The sequence below is a fragment of the Eleginops maclovinus genome, chromosome 8 (genome assembly GCF_036324505.1).
Source record: "Eleginops maclovinus isolate JMC-PN-2008 ecotype Puerto Natales chromosome 8, JC_Emac_rtc_rv5, whole genome shotgun sequence".
NCBI lineage: Eukaryota > Metazoa > Chordata > Actinopteri > Perciformes > Eleginopidae > Eleginops > Eleginops maclovinus.
Genome location: NC_086356.1, coordinates 2,295,809 through 2,317,663, shown reverse-complemented (window position 1 = coordinate 2,317,663; position 21,855 = coordinate 2,295,809). Strand labels below are relative to the sequence as shown.

Below are 21,855 nucleotides of genomic sequence, written 5' to 3'. Positions count from 1 at the left end.
ACTCCATATGACACAAGAAGGACATTATGCAGCACAATTTATTTTGAGGCTTGGATGTTTTGGCAAAGCAAACGCCAGAATTAAGCATGGAGAACAACACGTCCTCTTAAGCACAGCTGAATCTAAGACTTGTAGGTCATATGCACACTCAGTATTCCTTTGAGGTTATGTGATACAGGTTTTAACCATACTTTACTGCATATACAGCGCTCTGTAACCAACCAAAAACAGTTGAATGTGTGGTTTCTCCGTTGAATCGAAATATAAAGAAACCCCTCTTCAGTTCATAAGGAAGGACACCATGACTTCTTACTATAACATACTTGGGAAAACATCACGTGAGATAGACTGTGATATTTCTTTATTGCATATCTTTTACGCAACTTTGATTGACCCTCCAGTCCAGTGGGTGGCTCTGATGCACCTCTAAGCTGTTTGTCAAACGCCTTCAAACACAGGTGATAAGAAATGGAACCGGAAGTGGTTGCTACTGCTCGGCTGGGCTGAGCATAGCAGTTGTGTTATGGTTTTGCCTAATGCGCTATTACCAATGGATGGAGGCATTTTCACATATGAAGTACGCATGGATAAATGGGGCATTGTGGACATTTCTTCCCCTTATCGGATGTGACTTCTAAAGGTGGGATAAACGTACTAACTTACAGTTCCTGTGGGAGGCTATGATAGCAGCTAACCAGACAGAGCTAGCATAGGGTTAGCATAAACAAGCTAGCTATATACAACTGATTTCAAGTGCCATGCAATTAGTGTTTAATAATAATAACCTGTATTTGTGTAGCAATTGTCATGCACCAGGGGCAGCTCAAAGTGCTTTAACAAGGCAAACATGCCAATTTAAAACATGGAAAGAGTTTCACATCAGGACTGACGTTAAAACCCATCAGCACAACAACATGATGTACCAGTTTAACACTTAAAGAGACACAGCAGGTAAAAGGTATCATAATGAAAGGCAAAACTTATAATACAAGTAAAACAATTCAGTCTGAATACCACGTGTATAAATTGACCTGACTACTGTCGTGTTGAATTGTCACATACTCCTTTTATAATCATCATATTTATATATAAAGTCTTGTAATTTGATGGCATTTTACTGACAATGGAAATTCCTGAAGGGTAAAAGGTGGACTTGCAAATGGATAAGGACTGGAGGGTTTAATGGTTTAATGGTGGGACTGTTTAGATAATGTCTACGATAATTTGTGAGTAGTATTTCTGCTTTCTTTCTTCCATATGGTTGGACTGCTAGCTGTGGAGCAGAACCTCTTTATCCTCTGAGGATGAAGTTGCTCTGTTCCTGCATTTGAAATGGTTTTCAATTGTATTTGGACTTACTTTATTAAATATAACACACTTGTTTATGAATCATTTCTCATTTTCTCTTAAGGGAATTAACATTTCCACCACAGCTAGCTAATGAGTAGGAGTTAGCCAGTTAGCAAGGCTCAGGCTAGCTGGTAAACACAATAGCCACATCAGCTAACGTCAAACAAGTTAAGCAGCACTTTTTAAATCCGGATGTTGTCTTTAAGGTGTTTTACCTAGCATAATTATAAACAGAAAAACACCTCTACTTTAGGGAAGCTGACTGCAAAACTACCATTATGTTGGAAAAAGGATTTTCTCTTGTGACAAAGCTAACTTGACTCATTTGACATCCGACTGCGGTTAGCTTAGCATTAGCTGCAGTTAGCATCAATCCAAGAAGCTCTTAGTACTCGGGTTCACTGGCCCTAAAATGAGATAAGGCTCTCACACAATGGGAATTTATAGATAAGATTGTTGCTGTATAAATGGTTAGGTGTTTCTTGTATGCTTACGTTGGATAAAGGTCTAGCATTCAACATGCTAACTTAAGTATTCGATGCAGGCTAATGTTTGACCAAGGGACGGGATTGTTTTGCCCTTGCTAACGGCTCTCATTTCCGTGTTGAAATCACCAACAACTTCTTGTTCACAGTGTAAATACTCAGGACAATCGTTTGTTTACTGGGCAATAAAGAGTCCAGAAATGTCTCTCAGTGGAGGGAGTCGTTGACATTATGACTTAGTCTCATCCTGTGTTTTACTTCTGGTAAGCAACACAAAACTACTCTATGCTTATGATTTCTAAAGCTGCTGTCAATGTGTTTTATTTTGGCTAAATACTCTAATATGTTGTATCCAAGAAGACAATAAGTTAGTGTTTCACTGTGTTTAAGGGGACGTGCAAGTGACAGAAAAGAGAGATTAAAATCATCTGCATTTGTATAGAGGTTTGTTGATTTGTGTACTATTTCTGGTCATGGCCTAGTTGCTGCAGCTTAAGGTTTAGTGTGTTGCCTTCTTTGACATGTTCACAGGTGAATCAGGGGATTGAACTGTAAACCTTTTAGTAAGCATACGACCTGCTCTTCACATCAGCCTTTGTTAGCCTTTAACCAATTCATCTGTTAAAAATGAGCCTCCTGATATAACCCTGAAGAGTTCAGACTTCATTTTGTTTGTTGTTCAGATGTAATGAACCTGCTCAAGAGCCACAGAATCATCCCACTGTCTCTGCATGTTGAGAAGTACTTACCGTGAAAACTGAACATCATCTTCTTTATAGGATCTGCGGTTTTTGGAGCTGAACCCATAGTGTGATGAAGAGTCAATATAACTGTGTATGACATGTTGTCCAAAACCCGAACAGTTTTTGGATCCAAATGACCTGAGGCAGAATGAAAACCTTTGCTTTATAGGAAGGAGGAGGCATGGTATTGTTGGGTATTAATATGAACATTGGTTTATCAGTTTAAATTAAAAAGTTGCCAAGAAAGAGCAAAAGAATCAAAGTCATAACCCTGACTCCTTTACTTTCTCACATCTGTACAGGAGGGCTCAGATTCTTACAGAAATTACTCCAAAGTCAAAGTGATTGTTGCGTGAAATAGTCCTACATGCTTTGAATACTTCAAATGGAAATGGTGCTCCATCAATAACCATCTAAACTTGCAAAATATAGCCTCATTAGAAATATATATTTGGCTCTTATTCTCACGCTTGATGCACTATTTACCGCCTGCACCATGTAACTCTGTTATTTCACTCCTAACAGGTACTGGCACTTTTCCTGCCTTGAAGGCGAGAGAATAATCGAGGAGAGGAGATGGAAAAGATGACTGCCCTCCACTTGTCATCGGCTAGCACTTTCGAGACTCTCAGAGAGAGACTGAAGGGAATCGAAAGCTATCCTCTGGAAGACAGGAGACAAAGAGAAGCGTCCACAGCGATCCGCCACTTGAAGAGCGGAGAAGATGGCTTTCCTGGACAACCCGGCCATTATCCTGGCCCACATCAGACAGTCTCACGTGACCAGTGACGATACGGGGATGTGTGAGATGGTGCTGATAGACCAGGATGTGGATCTGGAGAAGTGCCAACTGGCTCTGGTGCCGGGCACTAGCTGTGGGTCAACAGGGTCCGGTTCACTGAGCGAGGGGGGGAGCAGCGTGACAGATAACCACGGCTGTGACCTCTCCCAGTCCATGGACATTACCTCCAGCTGGGACTTTGGCATCCGCCGGCGCTCTAACACAGGTAAGCTCACCCACAGTCTGTGGCTGGTAAAGCAAGGCAGGCTCTCTGTCAGGCAACCCCCCCCCCCGGTATTACCACAGGGACAGACAGAAAGCCTGCTCTGCTGTTGTTTGGAGGGTGTTTGTGTGTCTAATCTGGGCCGGTGGTTTAGTGAGGCTCATGAAATCAAATTGTGTGCTAATGAAGGTTGTGGAAGCACAAGTGGAAAGCATGGGCTTAGACGGCAGTTAGCTATGTGGTTTTAATGACCTGCTATGAGGTGAGTCGCTCAGATCACATGATCAATCGCATTGCATTTAGCTGATGCTTTCATCCAAAGCAACTTACAATAAAGTGCAATAAATCATAACGATTCAAACGTGCAGATTATTCACTTCGAAAAAGCAAGACAAACGTAAGTGCGGTTCAGAAGTTATCAGTGAAACTCTTTAAGTGATACGTTTGGTGGGTTTTCAGTTTGCGACGGAAGATGTGTAGACTCTCCGCTGTCCTGATATCAGAGTGTAGCTCGTCCCATCATTTCGGAACCAGGATAGCAATTAAAATGACCCCTTTTGAAGCCAGTATATAAAGCAGTCGGTGTCATATAGCCCTTTATTTATTGTGCCATCAAGTAGACCATCACTGCATATTTTTCTAAACTGGACAGAGGGTCGACACCAACATTGTGACTCCTGCGTCACCTGATGCAATGCTGCTTCTCCAACACAACAGCGCTTACCAATCTGGGTAGTGATGTGAGAATATCCTCCATTTAAAGATGTGAGTGGAGCTATTGGTCCTTTTGTGCTCTCCATAATACATTTTTGAACCACTTTGTGAACCCTCTTTGATACAAAACAATTAAACAATCACATTTGATTTACCTAAGAGCAGAAATCATCAGTCTGTACTATGAAACCTTAAGTGTTTGCTAAGCAGCTTACAGCTCTCTCACAGGAGAATATTCTGTACTGCTTCTATCAGAGCTAATTGCTGCTTCCGTCACAGTTTCTTAGTTGTGAGTCTCAAGCAGTCAGTGGGTTTATCTGGAGTGGGTTATCTGCTTAATTTTCCAACAGGACTTTCTCAGTTTCTGTTAATAACTAAGCTTTTTCAACTGGATCTCTGTCTCGTATGAAGTGTTCCTCAAGGTTCTGTTTTGGGGCAATACTGTTGCCTCCTCTGGTGCAGATAATAAGTCATTTATCTCCTAATGTGTCATGAAATCACCTCAAACCTTCATGGTTACAAGTGGAACAAATTGCTACTGTCTTTTTTTGACTGAAACACCAGACTTCCTTTTTCAACTAGCTTTTCATCCAATTCAGAATCCATCTCTAAACGAAAGGTATCGTGATTAGGGCGTCAGGGCTTCTGCAGATCCACATCACCAGCAGCAGTGTTTTGGGTCTGTTTGTTGTTCCTGGTAGGGGACTGCACTGGGATTGGGCCAACAAACATCAACAGTCATTTGCATAATCCAACAAAGAGCACATGATAGCATCGGTCCAGGTATCTGGAAAAGGGAAAAGCAGTCCGGCGAGAATGATGTCTTCAGTCCCTGTGATGTCTTCCTGATTTTAGACGTGTTTTCTACTTCTCCCAGAACTTTGTCGGAAACCATCATCATTTTATGTCTTGAAAGCCTCTCGCTGTTTCCCGGTTTTCGAGCGAGAATGTGCACCTGAGCCTTTACCTTTTCTACTCCAGAGAATAACAAATATAATAGAATAAAAAAAGACATCCATTACATTTAATCCCTGGATTGAATCAATGGGTCAGTTTTCTCCAGGTTTTTGGTGAAGGATTGCAATTTCATGAACTTTGGTTTAATTTTTTTAATGAAAAACATCAAATATTTTACATTTTATCTCCAGTTTCCACCAGGGATGATAAGAGACATCCTAACCCTAAAATAAAAGTGTTGGTGTGTTTCAAAATCACCTAAGGATCCTGTGTTACGCCATCAATTGGTTAATCGACCTTTAAATGACTAATTTAGTTGGGGTGTGTGGGTGTAATTCATGAAACAGATAAATGAAAAATGAGTGTATAGTTTGAATCAAATCAAAAGTGTGAGTGTGTGAAGCTTCATCAAGCTTTTATCAGAGGGTACATCTGGTTTTGGGGCTAGAGGGAGTCCAAAGGCAGACGGCCCGTCTCTTTTTGGCTCCCTTGAGCTGTGCAGTTTGGTGGAGTGCGGCTCGTGGTTCTGGGTTGTGGGTGGAGATCCTCAGGGAGCTGAGATACTGACCTGTGGTGGCTCTCATCAGGACACCAGCAAGACAGCAGCGAGAAACCCGGGGCTGCTGGTAAGAGAAGAGGGACGACCTGTCAACACGTTTTATTGGATGTTAGCTCCTCTCGGTGTGTGTACTGTACAAATTAGTGTGTGTGAATGAAAATATCACATGGCAGAGATGGCCTCTGTTCATGTTGCTGTTGAAGGCACGATAAAAGAACCGAAGTGCAGTGTACTGGTATCTGAATGGTGTGTGTGTCAAGATCTCTGCCTGTGTGAAATGTAAACGTCTTTCTTCCCTTGCAGCCCAAAGACTTGAAAGGTTAAGGAAGGAGCGGCAGAACCAAATCAAATGTAAAAACGTTCAGTGGAAGGAGAGGTCCCACACCTCCCAATCAGGTAAAGCTCCTCATTAACAAACATAAAAAGAATTGGAAGTAACAAAGCTGTTCTGGGAGACAAATATGAATTAGTGGGAAACATCCAGTGACTGCAAATAATATTTAGGTTTTCTTTGACTTTTTTCTTGGGAATTTCTGGATTGTATGAGCAAAAAATAACTGAAAAAGCAGAGGTTACAAGCCGATCCTCCTACAGCAGCGTTGGATCAAAACCATTAGAGAAATCATCCGATGGAGAGACATTTTTAAAGTCAAGTCAACTTTATCATCAATATTTTCTAATTGTGTTCAAAAGGGGAGACTAACGTTCAGTTTGTCACTGTCCCAATATTTTAAAATGAATACATAAATATACAAACAAAGTAAAGATGCATAGACTTTAAATAAAGGCAGGTAGATTTAAGCATGAATATACTGGAACATTGTTCAAATATATCTCAAAATGAACATGATTGTGAATATACCCCCCCTTAACTACTATTAAGAACATTATTTCTATTAACCTTGACGCCCCCACCCCAAAGTTCTCCTATGGAATTGACTCCCCCAAGGTCGTCGTGATTCACAGACCCTCACAGTATTCCCGTGCCGCCTCGAAATGACCTCGTCTCCTCTGTCTACTCACTGAGTCCCATGAAAGCGCTATGAAAATATGATGTATTATTATTTGTGAACATGATACCCTTTGCATTTATTACTAGTCCATAATACACAGGAATATTTCCCATAGCTCTACATCACACACTGTGTAGTCAGAGTAACGCAACAAAGAGAATCACCTTTCAGTTGGACTGGTGACGTCCTGCAGCTGTAAAGCCTCGTGTAATAAATGATGCTCCACTTTTACTAGTTTTGATAACAGGATTTAAAATCTGGTATGTTTCTGCAGTCACTACTATAATTAATGCACTGTGTGTGCTGCATGCTGATTCCTCATGTTTCTGTCCAGTGGAGGATCTGGGCTCGCTGTTTGAGAAGCGAGACTTTAAAGACCGGCCGCGGACCACGGGCACCAAATCCACCCTGTCCCTGCGGCTGGAGCAGTGTCCCCAGCAGCTCAACAACCCCTTCAATGAATACTCCAAGTTTGATGGCAAGGTGAGGCCTTCCACAGTCTGTTTATTAAACATGCTGTTTTATTATCTGAACTGCAGCTGGTCAGCCCCAGCGTTCACGATTTACAAAACCCAATGTTTAGCTCAGCGTACACATCTTTCCTCCGCTCGTCTTCTCAGGGCCACATCGGCACCACGGCGACAAAGAAGATAGACGTCTACCTCTCGATGCAGTTGGCCCAGGAGAAACTGCATCCCATGACGGTGGTGACCATCGCCAACGCCCGCGTCCACGACCTCATCGGCCTCATCTGTTGGCAGTACACGAGCGAGGGGCGAGAACCCAAACTCAAGTGAGTGCTCGCACATTTCAACACATGACGTTTCACCCAGCGTCGGTTCCTCTCACACTCTTCCTCTGCCTCGCTCAGCGACAATGTGACCGCCTACTGCCTGCACATCGCCGAGGACGATGGCGAGGTGGACACGGACTTCCCTCCGCTGGACTCCAACGAGCCCATCCACAAGTTCGGATTCAGCACGCTGGCCTTGGTGGAGAAGTACTCGTCGCCTGGCCTCGCTTCCAGACAGTCGTTGTTTGTCAGGATGTAAGTAGTAAAGTGTGTGAATATGTGTGTGTCATAAATATATTGTTCTCTCCCAGGTGCTCCCTGGATATCTGGATGATTAAGGAGTCCTTCTTAACCTTTCCTTGTTTTTGTTCTCTTTAGAAATGCTGCTCATGGTTTCTCCTTAATCCCTGTGGACAGTCTGAAGGTCACCATGAAGGACATTCTCCAGAAAGCACTCAAGAAGAGGAAAGGCTCACAGAAAGGCTCAGGTAAAGACACTCTCTAATGACTCAGTGGAAGTTATGGACACCAGGAAATGAATTCTGATTGAAACTTGAGCTAAGCTACGGTCTGACTCCATCCTCGTCCCACAGGGCCCATGTATCGCCTGGAGAAGCAGACAGAGCCGAACGTGTCCGTAGACCTGGACGCTACGCTGGAGAGCCAGAGCACCCTGGAGTTCTGCCTGGTCAGGGAGAACAGTGAGTAACGACAACACAACAACACTATCCTCTCTCTAAATAACCCCACAGCTCACATACACAGTAAACCTGCATTCAGACGAAACCAGAGCCAGAACACACTGAGACTCGGTCCAGTTTTGAGAGTGCTTTCACCATGTTTGATGCAGAGTTTTTGAGTAAACTCAACTGTGTAGATGTCTTAGTTATGTTGTGAATAAGTGCTTTAGTTAAAGCTATATGAGTTGGGTACATCGTTTAATTTTTATAAAGGACATAAACCCATCACAGCTAGTTGTGTTCCCTCAGACGTTATGCTGATGTCTCAGTGTCTCTCCTGCAGGCCCTTATCAGATGTATATTAGTGTAAAATGTCTGTTTATAGCAGACACTGGGGACGTTTTAAGGACCGTGCACTGGTCACAGAGAGTGTAACGCAAGATAAACAACTCAATATGAGTGTTTATTTGGTTGGCCAGACAGTGTATACACGTCCTAGTGTGCGGCCCTCCTCTGTCACTGGGTTTACAAATACAAATTACAGATGATAAATATAGCATTTCAGTCAGCACATTGAATTCTGATGTCTAAGTAGATTTATTCACATCAATGACCTCACTGTGTTTGTCTGGTATTGTATCATGCACTTGTTATTGTTGATGCAGCTCAGATATGCAGTTTGTTTACTCATCTAATTTCTCCACATCTCCATAACAACACCCAAGACTTCATTGTGCAGCTGTAGCTCTACACCATGGGTTCAAATAGGTCCTTTTTCCTTCTGTCTCCAGGCTCCAGGGGGGAGGAGAGCTCAGAGGAAGACCCTCCGATCGACATCACCTCGGTGCAGGACATGCTGAGCAGTCACCACTATAAGTCCTTCAAGATCAGCATGATCCACAAGCTGCGCTTCACCACGGACGTCCAGCTAGGTACACACTGCGCACTGAAGGCTGGGACTCTCTTCTTGTAATAGTAACAGTCTCTTTTGGGTGGCCCCTCAATGCAATGCGAGTGTAGTCAAACTTTAAGGTGGGAACAGCAGAGGAACCCTCAAGAAACAGCCGGTTATTGAAATCAAAATCAATGCAAGTGATGAGGCAAATTAGTAGCTGTGTGATCTTGAAGCTGAGTGGTTGTAGCTAGGCTAAGCTAACTTCGAAGGGGCTGATCCCACTCGATATTTTGTCTAAATTAAATATTTAATGAATGGTGGAGAGGATTGTTGTTATTGATATGATCTGTGTTCCTTCAGGCATTTCAGGAGAGAAAGTGGAGATCGATCCCGTCACCAATCAGAAGGCCAGCACTAAGTTCTGGATCCGTCAGAAACCCATCTCCATCGACTCGGACCACCTCTGTGCCTGTGACCTCGTAGAGGAGAGGAGCCCCAGTGAGTGCCACTGAGCAGAGCTGCATATGATATTGATAACAGTCTCCCTGACCTATACTTCTCAACACAACAACAATTGGCATGCTTATACCTTGCTTTACATTTCCTTTATTTTCAGAGAACCACATGGGGCCTTTAGAGAATGAAGTGGTGCAGGAATGAGTCCTAAACCCAGATACGAGTCAGAATTTCCCCACTGACTCAAAGTCAATGTTTTTTAATGTGTTTTTTTTTGGTTAGAGGCCTGAAATAAGGCTTGAAGTGAAGAGGCTTTGTTCTACGACGTAAAATATGACAGTGAATACCCCATTGGTGAATGTCTGAAGCTTCTATGTCACAAAACAACAACATTAGCCGCCTAGTTTGCAGTCATGTGACCGTGATGTAGTTGCCTTATTGTCGCATGAGCCCTTGCAATGCTGACTTAAGGGTCCACCTACCAAAACACCTCATCACATCATCGTGTTCATGTAAGGTTGTGTCTGTAATTGGATTACATTTGGTCCTATCATATCTAACAGAGCCAATGACGGCATGAATACAGTCACTGGGAATTTTCATAATGACTTTTTAGTCCTATAAAGGGTTTTGCGTAGCCTTCATGCCTTCAGTTTTTGATCCTTTACAACTTCAATCTTCAGAGACATGGCTGAGGATGAACATCATTTCTGTTGTCCGTGTCTGTCTCATTAAACATGTGTCTCTCTGTGTCTTACAGGTCATGCAATATTTAAGGTAACTTATCTGAGCAACCACGACTACAAGCCGCTGTACTTCGAGTCTGATGCTGCTACTGTCAATGAAATAGTTCTCAAGGTGAGTTTCAGATGACCTTTGAAAAGCAAAATGTTTTAGGTGCTTTAAAGCTGCACAGCAGTTGCAATGACTGTCTGTAGTGTGGTAGATCATTATAATAATTATATCCTACTCTCCAGAGCTTTAGAGCATGTCTCAGCTTCTTGTTTTCAAAGTCAAAGTCCACTTTATTGTCAAAGTTTCCACGTGTGTTATACATACAGAACATTGAAATACCGTTTGTGGCAGTCCCACAGTGCAAATATAAAAGAACATATAACATAAAGAGATAAGAGCCTAGAAAAAAAAGGGTAGGTAAAAAGGGGTATACAAAACAAAAACTAAGAATGTATACATATGCTAGACACAATCAACACAGTTTGACGGTTTTGGTTCAGTCTTTTATGTAAACCAGCACAGATTAACCCCTTGTAGTCTCGCAATATCACAAATCACCATTAAGTAATTTCCATCTTTAGACATCATATATATTTTGACATTAAACTTTCCTTTTCTGGAATAATTTTAGTTGGTTTTAGGTCAAATATCTCTCCTTGGGTTAGTTCAATCTCTCTAATCACATACCATAGATGTGCAGAGCTGTCTGCCCAGAACTGATAAGAGTTAAGACTGGCACAGCGCTCTCTGGTATGTGATCTCAAGGAGATAGGAAGTCGGAGACACTGATGATTCAGAGTCCTGCTCAGATTGTTTTGACTATGATCGAAATGACTGAAGAGGTTAGCAGAGTAAGCTGCAGTAGCGTCACTTTAATCAGAACTGGACCTTATGTCTCCATCGACAGCTGGATGTAATGTCTCTGTTGTTTCATTGAATTTCTGATATTTTTTAGCCAAGGTTTTATTGGTCATATACACAGCATATACAACGTATATGTTGGCAATGAAAATCTTATGTCCCATGCTCCTCCAACAACTCAACATACATGGTGCAACTCGTATTCATTCATTCATTTTCAGGTGAACTATATCCTGGAGTCCCGGGCCAGCACCTCTCGGGCAGATTACTTTGCCCAGAAACAAAGGAAACTCAGCCGCCGGACCAGCTTCAGCTTCCAGAAGGAGAAGAAGTCTGGCCAGTAGAAGGACGAGAAACGCTTAGCAGCATAGACTGATGCTAAAACATAAAATGAAATAGTAAATGCAACACACGAGGCCTGTCTCTACGCAGACGGCATTAGGCTAACACAGCAAAGTGGAGACTGAGAGGAAAGAGTCAGTGTCTCTGCTTCAGAAGAACTGGTTAGCCTCTGAAACTCCATGGAAGAAAACGGTCAACAAGCAAAAACAAATGTGGGAAAGAACCAGAGAATTGTGGGACAGAGTTCTGGCAGCATGCCGCCGTCAGCTCTCGTTCTCTTGCTGCCTTTGAACACCTCCCCAGGGAAGGATTTGTACACCCAACAAACTAAACCGAGCTACATGCTAAATCTTTGAGTCTGTCCTCCATCTGTAACAGATCCTTTTACATGACAACATGAAATGGAAACCTTCACATGTTTTATGTACTGTACATAGACATTTTACATGCCGAAAATGAAATCATAATGATATTGAAATGAAGACGCCTTGTTTGTTATTTATTTATTATTTATTTAGAGCTACTGTGAACACACACACACACACACACACACACACACACACACCGGTTACATTCAACTTAAATCTCTGAGGAGTTCAAGTCTTAATATACCTACAGTATGCATATGTTATAATTATATTAGGTGTTCATATTAGTGTGCCATAAGTCTGACTGAATAAGCTTTGTTTTGCCCTGTCAGGTCAGATTCTAATTTCTAAACACAAAAGTAAATAAGCCCTACAAGCAATGAGAGGAATCCCTAAACATTTCCATCACATCTCACACTTCTGAACTCGATGCATTGAACAAGTGTACTGCCTGATGTACATGCATACATCTTTAGCTTAAGTGTTAGCTCTTTTGAGCACAGTAGTGAAACAGTCTCTGATCTCAGTGTGCTAAATCAAGTGCATGAAGATGAATGCATTCTCCAAAGGGGTCAGTGTTTACCTTTGGGTCTTTAACATGATTGTGCACACCTGTATTTTATATAACCCAACATCTAAGTTAAATTCTGAAACATTAAAGACCTTAAACCTAGATTTTTGCCTTAGGGCCCCTCCTCAAGATGCACCACTCGTTTCATGTTATAGCCTAACGTGATTAAGGGGTGCACTTCTTAAGTAAGTCATTCATGTAATTACCACAAATGCATTGCTGTACAGTGACTGGACTCTTTGGGTGTCTTGGGGCCTGGCAAAAGGGACAGAGGTGGATGTAAATAAGTACATTTACTTAAGTACTGTACTTGAATACAATTCTGAGGTACTTCTTCAAATGAGCATTTTCACATGATGCTACTTTATACTTTACTGCATTTTGGAGGCATTTAGTTTTGAATGCAGGATTTTTACTTCTAACAATGTTTTTCTAGTATTCCTGCTCACTGGTACTTCTACTTTTACTTAAGTACCTAGTGTTTCTTCCATCTCTGCCCATCATTAGCAAGTGTTAGTGTTTACATGGAGGTTCAATCAATGCGGAGGCACCAGTCGGGAGGGGGGGCTCCTCCACGGATCGCTCCCCGGATCACAATGCCCTCAGACAGCTCCACCCATGATGGCACACTAGCTTGAGAACCACAATGCAAACATAACCACAGCAGCAGCAGCTCGTGTGTTGCATCTGTTCGTTAATTTGAGCAATTTCGTAAACATGCAAGTCTCCCTAAAGCTGTGAAAAAAAGGACACAGAAGAAAATACAGCTCGGTGGAATTCAACTGCTAACCTCGCCTGGTAAGTTGATTACTCGGCTAGTTAGCTTAGCATTAGCATTGTGTGTTTAGGCGACACTTTATACACCGCTTTTGTCCCAGACGGTTGGATAGCGTTACTACAGTGACTTATATATCTCTTATATATATTCAGATGTGAACCCTGCCTGGTATAATAGACGAATTGAATATAAGAAAGCTAACGCTGACAGCTTTGCCCGTTGGTTGCAGTTGGTGTTTGGTTACAGGCTAACGTTAGCTTGCTAGCTGTGTCGCATAGCTAACCTATCTTCAAACACAACGGTCCGTGTGAACAGAAATGGTAGTTTTACAGAAAGTTTTTTACCAGAAAGCGGATATATTTGGGCTGATTTTGAATACCATAAGTAGTGTTGTGAGCATTGGATATATACAGCATGAAATCAAATGTATTCTCTCTACTGTGGACAATTTATTGTTCTAAATAAATCTGTTCGATCCAAATGATCCAGAGTCCCTGTAATCTTCCAAATACACCCAGAATTTACCAAAATCAGCCCAAAAGGGAGTACAAATATCTCGTCTTTCATCCTAACAATCGCAGAAATGAACTCTGCATCTTCAATAACCCCCAAAATCACGATAAAATGGTCTATATCGTCCATCCTTTTTTTTACTACTGTCCCCATAGGCTTTGATGCTAATTATGCTAATTCACACAAATGCTAATTGTATACATTGCCCAACATATGCAAGTTGTCGAGCCATTATTTTGTATTACACTGTGTAAATATAAAGGTGTTGGTTTGCTTTTAAACAATCTTAAATGGAGTTTTGATTTTTAAGCGTAGTTTCCACTTTTTGTGTTTGGATGTCAAGTCATGCAGCACTTCCCCTGAGTCTGGGGGTATGCATCCATGTCCTTCATTGGATTGTCAGACCTTATTTCTCCATCTGTGAGACTCATCTTAAAAATAGAGCTATGTGAGAGGCTCATCTCTGACTGGGTAGGAACACATCTGGGTTTTGGAGTGTTGGCTAACTAAACAGTCACTTGAAGATGTTTGTTCTTCAACCGGAGAGACCCTAATATTGAGTCAGTCAGCCTTTTCTTTACTGTCTGTGGCTCTGAACAGATGACTGTGGTAGCTAAGGTGATGCTATGCAGGAGGCCTCTGGTATCCAGGCAGCTTCAATACGGTTCCTTTCTCTGTGTAAATCCCACAGAGTTGCTGTAAGGCCTGCACAATTGACACTTGAAGCAATCACCCTTATAAACACATTGGTATATGCACGGTGATTCGATAGCATGAGGAAGTTGGACCCGCTGTTTCGGGCTATAATCCAACAGAACGCACACAGCAGAACCAGGGATATACAGTATATCACGTTTCCTCTCTGCACTGCAGTTGCAACATTGAAGATAGTTTTTCACAGGATGCAGCTGCCGGGTGTGCCTGCAGCGGGACGATAGCTGTCCAAAAGTTAAGGCATGATATCTCGGTCCCTGGCTGGTGTCTGGCTCTTTAGGAAGAGCTTCACTTGATACTCAGCCTGAGCAGAGCAGGTCGGTTATGCAATTGTATTTATTGTGCAGCCGTTGTTGTGACTCATTCAAGTCTTTGTTTTGATGTAAGGCAGCGGTGCAGGCCTCCCTTTGTGTGCAGCTAGCAAGATCTTTTTGTGAATTTGTGAAACTATTTCAAGGCTCCGGAGTTTTAGGAAAGGTTTGGATATCACGTCTGGAAAAACACAGTCATAAGCTGGAATCTAATCCTAAAAATAGAATATTATTCACTAAAATGATAGCCTACCTCACACTCCTCTCTGCTCTGTGTGCATCTTCAGCTGTGTCGCTCTCTGACAGATTAAAGAGCAGATGAGAAAGCAGGCAGACGAGTATTTGCAAAGTTTAAATTCAGCATCAATGCGTTATATAGGTTTCGCATTTTTGATATGAACACATTTTAGAGAGCTGACAAAGCTTATGAGCACAACAATAAACTGACCACTTAATATCTGTAGATTAAAAGGAACAGTCCAGAAGTTAAAGGACATGGAAGTGCACATTAAATCCCGCTTCACCTACTTCTTTGGACCTCTCCCCGTTTTGTTGCAGAACGCTACGAAGATGCCTGAAGTCCGGGACCTTTCTGAGGCTTTGCCAGAGATGCCAATGGACCCAATCACTGGAGTTGGAGTAGTGGCCTCCAGGAACCGGGCCCCCACCGGATATGATGTGGTAAGTTACTAACCTCACACACAAGGGCTGGGTATCAATTTAGAGTTTAAACATTCTGAGTCTGCTAATTAATACCATTCTAAACTTTGTAAAAACATCTTCTGAAACCACTATAGATTCACATTTTGGCCTAAAACTTAATTTTACAGATGACACTTGAACACATCATCATAACTTGTAATTTACCTCCGCCCAATTCAAATGTTTTCCTGAGTAGAGCATGCAATTATTTGGAGGACAGAGAGGAAAGGAGGATGCACCGACAGGAAACAGCTGGAACAGAGACGTGGGAGACGGGTTTAGAGACGCCTCTGAGCTCCAGATATTGTCACCGTTGCTTCAGTTTGACCTCTCTCCTCCAGGTCTCCACAACCACAGACGGCCTGGATGCAGACCTGTGGAAAGACGGCCTCTTCAAATCCAAGGTGACCCGCTACCTGTGCTTCACCAGGGTCTTCTCGAAGGAAAATGTAAGTCCTCTCCTCTCACCGACCTGCCATAAAATCTTATATCATACCTGCAAAGAGTTCACTACCAGATCTATTCCCCTCTTCTTCTTCAGAGCCATTTAGGCAACGTGCTGGTGGACATGAAGCTGATTGACATAAAGGACACGCTGCCCGTTGGTTTCATCCCCATCCAGGAGACCGTTGACACTCGTAAGTCCAGGAGGAATACACTGATGTGTGCCAAGACCTTTTCTCTGAAGATAATTCACTTTAAAATCCCCAAAGATGTAAGGAGCTCCTGATAAGAGCTGCTAACCCTCCGTCTGTCTGTCCCACAGAGGAGCAGGCCTTCAGGAAGAGGCGTCTCTGCATCAAGTTTATTCCGCGGGACTCCACAGAGGCGGCCATCTGTGACATCCGCATCCTGGGGCGCTCCAAGCAGGCCCCCCCGCAGTACACCTTCATAGGGTGAGCAGCAGGGGATCACATGATGTCTGGTTTTAGGTTGTTCATGTGACAAATAGAAAACCAAAATGACCCTGTCTTACAGAGAGCTCAACAACATGGGCATCTGGTACCGCATGGGGAACGTTCCCCGGGCCCAGGACTGCACACACACCCCCACCACCAACAACATCCAGAATGTGAACTCCACCGGACCGGCCCCGGTACCAGCCACCGTCATGCCCAAGTATGTTGACTGTCATGCTGTGTGTGTGTGTGTGTGTGTCTTCCAGCTCAGACACATCTGCATTTACACACACGTCTGATTCACTGTCCTGATTCTAAAAGAGAGGATGTGCTCTCCTTAAAGGGGAAGGGGAAGTTGGAAAAAGTGATTCTTTCAGCTGGAAAATGACAAGAAAAGTATTGTCTAGATCTCTGCCACGTTGACAAAAAGTAGCTTTACTCCTACTCACTCTGTCCCTGCAGAGGCTGTCTCATCCACAGGTTCAGGACGGGTAGATTTTCCCTCCTGCGGTTGTATCTGTGCAGCCTGGGGTTAAAAATCTTACTGCGCACTCGTCTCACATATGCATCAAACTGTGTCATCACATGAGAAATATAAGATCCGCTCCGCTGCTGTCAAGCCAAAAAATACACTAAAAAGGAAAATATGCAAGTATACTATCTACACATATAAGCAAATAGTTCCAGCCTATCTTTTTGACATGTGGTAAAAGTAAAGGCAAGAGAGGAGACACCTGAGAGCCTCCAGCTGTTTACAGTCCATTCCTTTTCCAAGTGTTTGTCGTAAAGAATGAGCTTTTCGTTGTGGGAGTCCCAGGTGATAATACTGTGTGTTTTTATTCTTTTTGTTTCCTCAGACATATCTCCATGACGCTCCCAGCCAGCTTCAGAGGCAAGAACACCACCAGACCGGACTACGAGCACCAGAACTCCAACCTGTACGCCATTTCAGGTCAGCACGCTCTGCAACGACACACACACACACACACACACACACACACACACACACACACACACACACACACACACACACACACACACACACACACACACACACACACACACACACACACACACACACACACACACGACACACACACACAAGACAATGAACCAAGCTAACTGCAATCCACTACCATTGGGAGCATGTTAGCTTGTTGACGTTAGCATCACGCCCTAAAGCGCTGCTGTACAAACTTGTGTTTTTGTTCAGTTCTCCCTCAAATATCCAACCCTCTTAATGTTTCTCTCACAGTGCATCCTTTTAAAGGGGCCCTATTCTGTTTTGGGGGCCCTTTCCCTATAGTGTGTTATATAGATTTTAGTGCATGTAAATGGTCTGCAAAGACTCAAATCCCTGCGGCTGTGAAATGGAACATGTGTTTGTCTCTTTCAGCGATGGATGGAGTGCCTTTCATCATCTCGGATAAGTTTGCCTGTGCCTCGTCTGATGTGAGTAGCCACACTTTATTCTCTGACCCGATGGAGGCTCACAGATTTGTACATTTGCTGACTGAACAACCGTCTGCTCTCCGTGTGCAGCTGCAGCAGGTGGACCTGATGGGCATCACCATCAAGTCATTGGCTGAGATCGAGAAAGAGGTGAGCAGAACAACAACAACAGAAGCACAATTTAGAATACACATGTCCGTCTGTCCAATGGGAGCAGAGCACCGAGACGTGGTGATCACATCAGTAACATCTGTCTGCTAATTGCATGAGAATGGTCCCCTGCTGTGGGTCAATGCTAGCAGACAGAGGGACATCAGAGGTGTGTTACAGCTGTGGACAAACACTGTAAACAACATGTTTACAGAGACAACATCTAACTAAATGAGACTTTATGATGCATTTACAACACACTGCTCTGTCACACGTGTGATATCAACTCTTAATTAGAGTCTAAATCATCCATACCTTCCATACTGCACATGAAATTGAAAAGTGTGTCCCTGCAGAAACGCTCAACGTTTATCCAATTTGTGTTTTTATTTACCAAATCATTTCAGGTAAAGGTGTCGTTCCTATGCACTAAAATGCATACTTCTAATGCAACACGTCAATGCTCACACCTCCCACCCCCCTCAGTGTCTCATCCCATCTGTTTCAGGGGAGCAAAGATCTGGAGTTGCCTTCCAATCAATGCATTGCTTTAAAGAACCACCTCTAAAACTCACACGACGCCTGGTTTTCAGTCACTTCAGTGTTAAAGTGTTAAAGTTTGCTTTCTTTTATTAAATTCAAGGGATTGTTCGTTTATTGATCTTGTGTTTTTATACAAAATTGTGATTCTAAACAATATTTAGGAAGAGGTCTCGCATGTTTTGCCTCTTCCTGCACTCTTTTTACGTTATGTTTGTGTATTTTAAATTGTGCAAAACCATTAAATAATAGTGATGATGTTCTCCTGTCTCCCTGTCAGTATGACTACAGTTTCCGCACAGAGCACAGTGCAGCGGCTCGCCTCCCCCCCAGTCCAACCAGGACGTCCCTGAGCTCGGAGGCCTGAGGATCCCCGAGAGGAAAAGCATCTCCTAACTCCCGGGAGATGTCTTTGTTTTTAATGTGTACAGGAAAGAAAGGATCTGCGTCTGAAACCACCACAACATTGATGGGATTGATGGCTCATGTCGGACAGATGCGATCCCACCAGTATGACTATAAATACATTTCAGTTGTTGCTTGTTACAAACACCTGGAGGACAAACTGAAGGACTACATGGACATCTTCTTCTGATGGACAGCTCACTAAAGCAGCAGCATCGTCCTTAAGTGTTCATCACCCCAGTGCGCTGTGATTGGCCGAAATCACGGTAACCCCCTCCCATTATATGTGTTACAAATACAAAAGGAAAGGGCATGTTTGATGGGGGGGAACCTGTCACTGCTCTCTACATATTACTGTGATATACTGGTGTGTTTGATGGTCACTGTGCTCTCCTTTCACACCTCACTGGTTCCAAGCTGGACCACTAACCACTCTTCTAATGGTTTTTATTTGTGGTAAACACTCTGATATGTGTTTGTATCTTTAGTATACTATGAAAACAAACACATCTGCAGACGGATTAGAAGCAGGAACACACACCTTTTATCCTCCTTCACATGTGGATAAAGAGTAGAGCCAGAACAAAGTGTTTAACCCACATGAGTTTGAATCATGCCAGGCTCAATCCAAGCTACATTTAACCCGGGTTCAGTCTGGCTGATAGCACACTCGCTCCTGTTACATTTTACTGTGCTGCTAATGTTCAGTATCTACAGCAGACCTCTTTAGAAGCAGAAACGCTCACGTGTTACATAGAGAAGCTCACACTAAATCTGCATCGTTTATGGTCAAAACCTTAATGTTTAAGTATTGAATTGTCTTTATTACCACTACAGACACTGAGGTGTGATACCCAGCCTCACATCACACTTAGCTTCTTTATTTGCGTTACCTTTCCAGGTACACGAGCAAAAAGATGCCACAAACTGCAGCTGTTTTTTTACATAATGCACGATCAAAGGCCAAATAATAATTGTATTTCACTCTTTGATTACTAGTGGAAAAGCACAGGGCATTATCTCATTAATTAAGCTACACTTTTACTTCTACTGTAGCCTGATTTGGTTTTAGGAGTCTTTTTCCTTTAAATGTAGTTTTAACCCATTTTCCCAGTCAAGTCCAACTCAAAAAGTCCAAAGTTTACCTTGAATCTGGATCATTATGTCCCCAATTATTCATTACATCGTTAGAGCCTCACAATACTGGATTTCTGACCGGAATATCGACAGCTGATTTTAGTTTTTTGAAGCATTAGCTTTATAAAGTGGATGACTCGTCCGCGCCCTCTGGTGGACAAACTGTGAAGTGGACACACTGTTCTGAATGACCTCGCAGGTATGGGACACTTCTGTTACTTGCAGGCAAACATGCCACGATGAACCGGAACTTCTTGAATATTGTCATCATATATTTGGATGTTTTACTATGCCTTTTAATGCAATTTCAAACCCTTCCCTGTGTTAAGTACAAGAAGCATGGGCTGCTTTTCTTTTTCTCTGTCCTGCCAATGAAGCTCTACTTTAAAGTTACTTGTCGTTTCCGGGTCGGACTTAATGTGAGCTGGGTAACATTAAGACGTTTCCTTTATGTTCATGCAGTATTGTGTTCAGAAGCACCCAGTTTTATTTCACTCCTTTGTTCCTCACATGGATTAACTCCTTTTTATTTTATATTTTTGTTCGTCTAATTTATTAGTCATTGCAGAATGGGGACCACACAGTGCTGAAGGCTTGGTGGTGTTAAAGCTGTGGATTGCACTGCTGCCCTGCTCTCATTGTGTCTGCATTAACAACAGTAACACTCCTTGTGCGTGTGTGTGTGCGTGTGTGTGTGTGTGTGTGTGTGTGTGTGTGTGCATGCACGGTGGTGCCAGAGGTTTCTATATGAACGTTATTTTTGTAGGTTATTGAGAAAACGTCACAGGTTTTTTGTCTTGTAGATTATCTTCACTAAACAACGAACAAACGGCATCAGTTGAATTTGTATAATAATCGTATTAAACTATGATGAAATGAAGCCTCGGACTCAACGTTTTTGTTCTATTATGTCGTACTTTCAGCCTCAGCTTCTATATTAATAACGTAAGCAAGTGTGTATTCAAACAAAACACTACCTACCCACCTACCAGCTACCATCAAGCTTTCAGTGTAGAGCTCTTCCTTCAACATCATAGACTTTATTATTCTCAGCATTAGGAGCAATAGGCAGCTAGAAAGTATGCAGGAAATAATAATATCTTTGATTCATTTAGAAAAACTCTTGCGTAATAAAAACAGACTGAGTTTTAAAGGCTTTGAAATTGTGAAATTTAAGGAAGTTTTCACAGTTGTGATGAGGACGGTGAATCAGTCGAAAAACAACATGAAGAAATACAGTTTTTAAAGCAGCTTTTTAACATTTGTGTCTGAATGACATCAGGGAAACGTTGTTAAAGGGATGCACACGGTTCAAATGTGTTTCCTATAAAGGTCTAACGTGGGTATCTTAATTCTACAGTATGTTTTATTTGAAGTTATTTTGCAGAAAGCTTTTTATTTTTAATCTTTTATTATGAAAAATAGCTGTTTTACATTTTTACATAATACATGTATTTAATAAAGCAACATCCTTTGAGGTTATATTTAGTTTAAATAATAAACCACCAAAACCCTCATTTTGAAAACCAATGAACAAGAACAACAGAAAAATCAAAGACATTAAATAAATCACACGAGAAAAAACAATGTCCTTTTTCCTCACAAAACAAAAACAAACCAGGCAAATGATTCTTTATGAGGACAGCAATACTCAAGTGTGTGTGTGTGAGGTATGGCACCATCTAAAGTGTTGAATATCTCTTTGATTATGAGCCCAATGTCACACAC

The 21,855-nt window shown here is 42.3% G+C and overlaps 3 protein-coding genes across 5 annotated transcripts in view; all 3 read left to right on the top strand.

The window, feature by feature from the left end:
- Positions 1-21,855, top strand: part of ajm1 (apical junction component 1 homolog) — an 81,885-nt gene that overhangs the window by 15,829 nt on the left and 44,201 nt on the right. The gene's annotated exons all lie outside the window — the stretch shown is intronic.
- mapkap1 (MAPK associated protein 1) lies at positions 412-12,069 on the top strand. 3 transcript variants are annotated; one of them, XM_063890126.1, is made up of 13 exons: positions 412-640; positions 3,104-3,585; positions 5,841-5,879; positions 6,116-6,208; positions 7,160-7,308; positions 7,446-7,618; positions 7,697-7,873; positions 7,997-8,106; positions 8,212-8,319; positions 9,090-9,230; positions 9,554-9,691; positions 10,410-10,507; positions 11,467-12,069. In XM_063890126.1, the coding sequence occupies exons 2-13, from the start codon at positions 3,303-3,305 to the stop codon at positions 11,587-11,589; spliced, it is 1,632 nt and encodes a 543-aa protein (XP_063746196.1). In that variant the 5' UTR covers positions 412-640; positions 3,104-3,302; the 3' UTR covers positions 11,590-12,069. The 3 variants fall into 3 exon arrangements, with proteins under 3 accessions (XP_063746196.1, XP_063746198.1, XP_063746197.1); XM_063890127.1 differs by lacking the exon at positions 412-640 and adding an exon at positions 1,940-2,098; XM_063890128.1 differs by lacking the exon at positions 5,841-5,879.
- Positions 13,060-21,007, top strand: LOC134868809 (multivesicular body subunit 12B-like). The gene is made up of 10 exons (XM_063890115.1): positions 13,060-13,324; positions 15,401-15,523; positions 15,886-15,993; positions 16,086-16,182; positions 16,311-16,440; positions 16,523-16,663; positions 17,301-17,395; positions 17,840-17,895; positions 17,986-18,045; positions 18,866-21,007. The coding sequence occupies exons 2-10, from the start codon at positions 15,413-15,415 to the stop codon at positions 18,950-18,952; spliced, it is 885 nt and encodes a 294-aa protein (XP_063746185.1). The 5' UTR covers positions 13,060-13,324; positions 15,401-15,412; the 3' UTR covers positions 18,953-21,007.

Bases quoted from the DNA above. Each gene is read 5' to 3' on its own strand.
- mapkap1 (XM_063890126.1), top strand. From the start codon at position 3,303: ATGGCTTTCCTGGACAACCCGGCCATTATCCTGGCCCACATCAGACAG. The intron at 7,309-7,445 runs GTGAGGCCTTCC...TCGTCTTCTCAG, and splicing joins ACTCCAAGTTTGATGGCAAG to GGCCACATCGGCACCACGGC. The intron at 9,231-9,553 runs GTACACACTGCG...GTGTTCCTTCAG, and splicing joins CACCACGGACGTCCAGCTAG to GCATTTCAGGAGAGAAAGTG.
- LOC134868809 (XM_063890115.1), top strand. From the start codon at position 15,413: ATGCCTGAAGTCCGGGACCTTTCTGAGGCTTTGCCAGAGATGCCAATG. The intron at 15,524-15,885 runs GTAAGTTACTAA...TCTCTCCTCCAG, and splicing joins CCCCCACCGGATATGATGTG to GTCTCCACAACCACAGACGG. The intron at 17,396-17,839 runs GTCAGCACGCTC...TGTCTCTTTCAG, and splicing joins CAACCTGTACGCCATTTCAG to CGATGGATGGAGTGCCTTTC.